This window comes from Tachysurus fulvidraco, chromosome 24 (genome assembly GCF_022655615.1).
Source record: "Tachysurus fulvidraco isolate hzauxx_2018 chromosome 24, HZAU_PFXX_2.0, whole genome shotgun sequence".
NCBI lineage: Eukaryota > Metazoa > Chordata > Actinopteri > Siluriformes > Bagridae > Tachysurus > Tachysurus fulvidraco.
In genome coordinates, this window is record NC_062541.1 from 13,033,044 (window position 1) to 13,035,543 (window position 2,500).

At 39.8% G+C, this 2,500-nt stretch overlaps 1 protein-coding gene across 1 annotated transcript in view; it reads left to right on the forward strand.

The window, feature by feature from the left end:
* Positions 1–2,500, forward strand: part of rbm24a (RNA binding motif protein 24a) — an 11,996-nt gene that overhangs the window by 991 nt on the left and 8,505 nt on the right. The window contains exons 2-3 of the mRNA XM_027176067.2: positions 295–418; positions 609–663. Coding sequence (XP_027031868.1) covers positions 295–418; positions 609–663 — 179 coding nt within the window. The remainder of the gene's footprint in view (positions 1–294; positions 419–608; positions 664–2,500) is intronic.

Below are 2,500 nucleotides of genomic sequence, written 5' to 3' on the forward strand. Positions count from 1 at the left end.
CATCTCGGATAGAAAGACCACGAACACTGTCTTGGAATTGGTTGGAACTACTGGCTTAGAATTAAACTTTTCTTTAATTACCAAACTTATCAGTCAAACTGTTATGGAAAGGTTGTCAAGCACAGTTTGTGCTCCAATTGCCATGTACAGTGCCTCAGAGAGATATGAGTGTCAGGCCTGTAGGAGAACAAGTGTCAAGATGACAATTTGTGTTAATTCTATTTCATTTTGTTAATGTCTTGTAAAAGTAAACATCACTTCATTTGACATGTCGTTTTCTTTTTTGTTAATCAGGTGACAATGGCAGACCGCTCTGCAGCAGACAGAGCTTGTAAGGACCCCAACCCTATCATTGATGGCAGGAAGGCCAACGTGAACCTGGCTTACCTGGGAGCCAAGCCGCGGGTGATGCAACCAGGTGAGGGTTTTGTGTCGCCTTTAGACAACATGCTGCGACAGGCGTAGCTGTTATCATGCGATAAAGCATGATGTATTCGTATAAATCCTGCTAGCTTTAACATCATGCAACTCTTACCTTTATAGAGAACATTTGAATCACACAGCAGGTATCTTAACAGGAAATGTCTGCCATTTATATTTCTACATAGGTTTCACGTTCGGTGTGCCCCAGATTCATCCGGCTTTCATCCAGAGACCTTATGGGTGAGTAGCAACAGTATACGATGTCGACTGTATTCTGGTGAGAAAGATTTAAACAGCTAATAGTTATGTGATATTATTAATAATAATATACGTTATATCCAAACCCTACAAAGTCATATTTTACCAATGGATCTGACCCCAGACCTTTTTGGAAAATGCTGTCAGGAGACTTGTACAGTAAATACAGCTGTTAGTCTTTAATTATTATGATCATTAATGGCTAACCACAGTTATCCCTTTTGAATATTTGATAGCGTTAAGAATGCGTGTTTCTTTTTTTTCTTTCTTTTTTTAAAAAAGAGTGTTTGTATGTATGTGTGTGTGAGATGTTTTTTGTTTTGTTTATTTTATTGAATAATAGACATTGTAGCTTGACTCAATGTTGTCTTTCTCTGGTCCGACAGGCTCGATATGGGTTAAGCTAACTGATGGTTTGAGGAATAGCTCAATAGCTCATCAATAGCTACCATACCTGTAGACTCAATCACACACAAACAAGCTCGAAATGGTGATTACATATGCATGTATGTTGGTTTTTATTTTGGTTTGGACTTTTTACTTTAATAGTGCATAGAGCTGCGTGTGCCTTTTTTTTACCGTCATGAAGTGGTGTTAAAAGCTAAAACTGTGTGCTTTTTTTATTTACTGGGGAAAATTGGTTTGGGGTGTTGATTTTCAGGATTGTGGAGGTGTGATAACTTTGCCACGGCAGCAAAGTGGGGCTTTCCTTTGGTGCTTTTATTTGTTTTATTATTATTTTTTTGCTTTAGCTTGTTTTTTGGTGTCTTGTTTTTGGAGTGAGTGCAATCTTTTTTTTGTGTGAAATTGTTATAAAAAAAAAAAAAACAACAAACCTTCCTCCACCCAACCTCATCCAAACAACCCAACAACTTGCTTGCATTTTGCTGTTTTTCTTTCCCCACTGACATCTGTCATGGCTATGATGGATTTACAGGTCTTCTTTTCCCTCTTACTCTATTTTTTATACCTCTCTCTCTCTCTCTCTCTCTCTCTCTCGCCCTATAAGGAATCATGCAGTAAATCCAGAGTCCCTGGAGATCTGCAGTCAATTATTGATATGTGATTGTACACAAGGGAAAGTGACTGACAGCTCTTATTGTCAACCTGAAATTTTGATATGTTGGGGAATTTATTAAGAAGGAATTTTAGGTTTTGTATTATTTTATCATGTGTGAGTGTGTATGTGTGCGTGTGTGTGTCTGCATGTGTTTGCAGTGTTGAAGCCCCTCAATGTGACACAGGCACAGGCCTCTGAACGAGCCTTTATCACATGGGTCCGTGTGGCGTTAAAGAAAACAAGCTTCTCCATTGTGCCACACAAAGGCCATAGTGCTGACAGTGCATTCGCATGAGGCCTGTTCTCTCTGTCTCTATCTCCCTCTGGCTTTGGGAGCTTGCCTGCATCTCGCATACAGTGATGAGATCCACTCTGGAAAACAGGCCCACTGTAATGCAGTGTCACCTCAAAGGAATCTCTCACATAACAACAGTGCTGTGTAGGGCAGCAGAGAGGGAACCTGATGTTTCTGACCTCGGAGCAGTTGGCTCATGTTGGATGGTGTGACATTGGGATGGCGGTTCCCTAGGCTGAAGTCCGTATAGGACTCCGTATCTGGGAAGTTTTATTTTATTCTGTATGTTAATGTGACTAATGTGCTATATATGATACTCTTATTCTGTGCCTCGTATAAAGTGACCTTTTCTTCGGCTCGGGTATTGGAACTGTTATTGTCAAAAGTACAAAATGTCGAATGTTCAGAGCTGGTTCTTCCATTCGTGAATAGCTAGGATTTAAAATGGAGACAAATAATGTAGT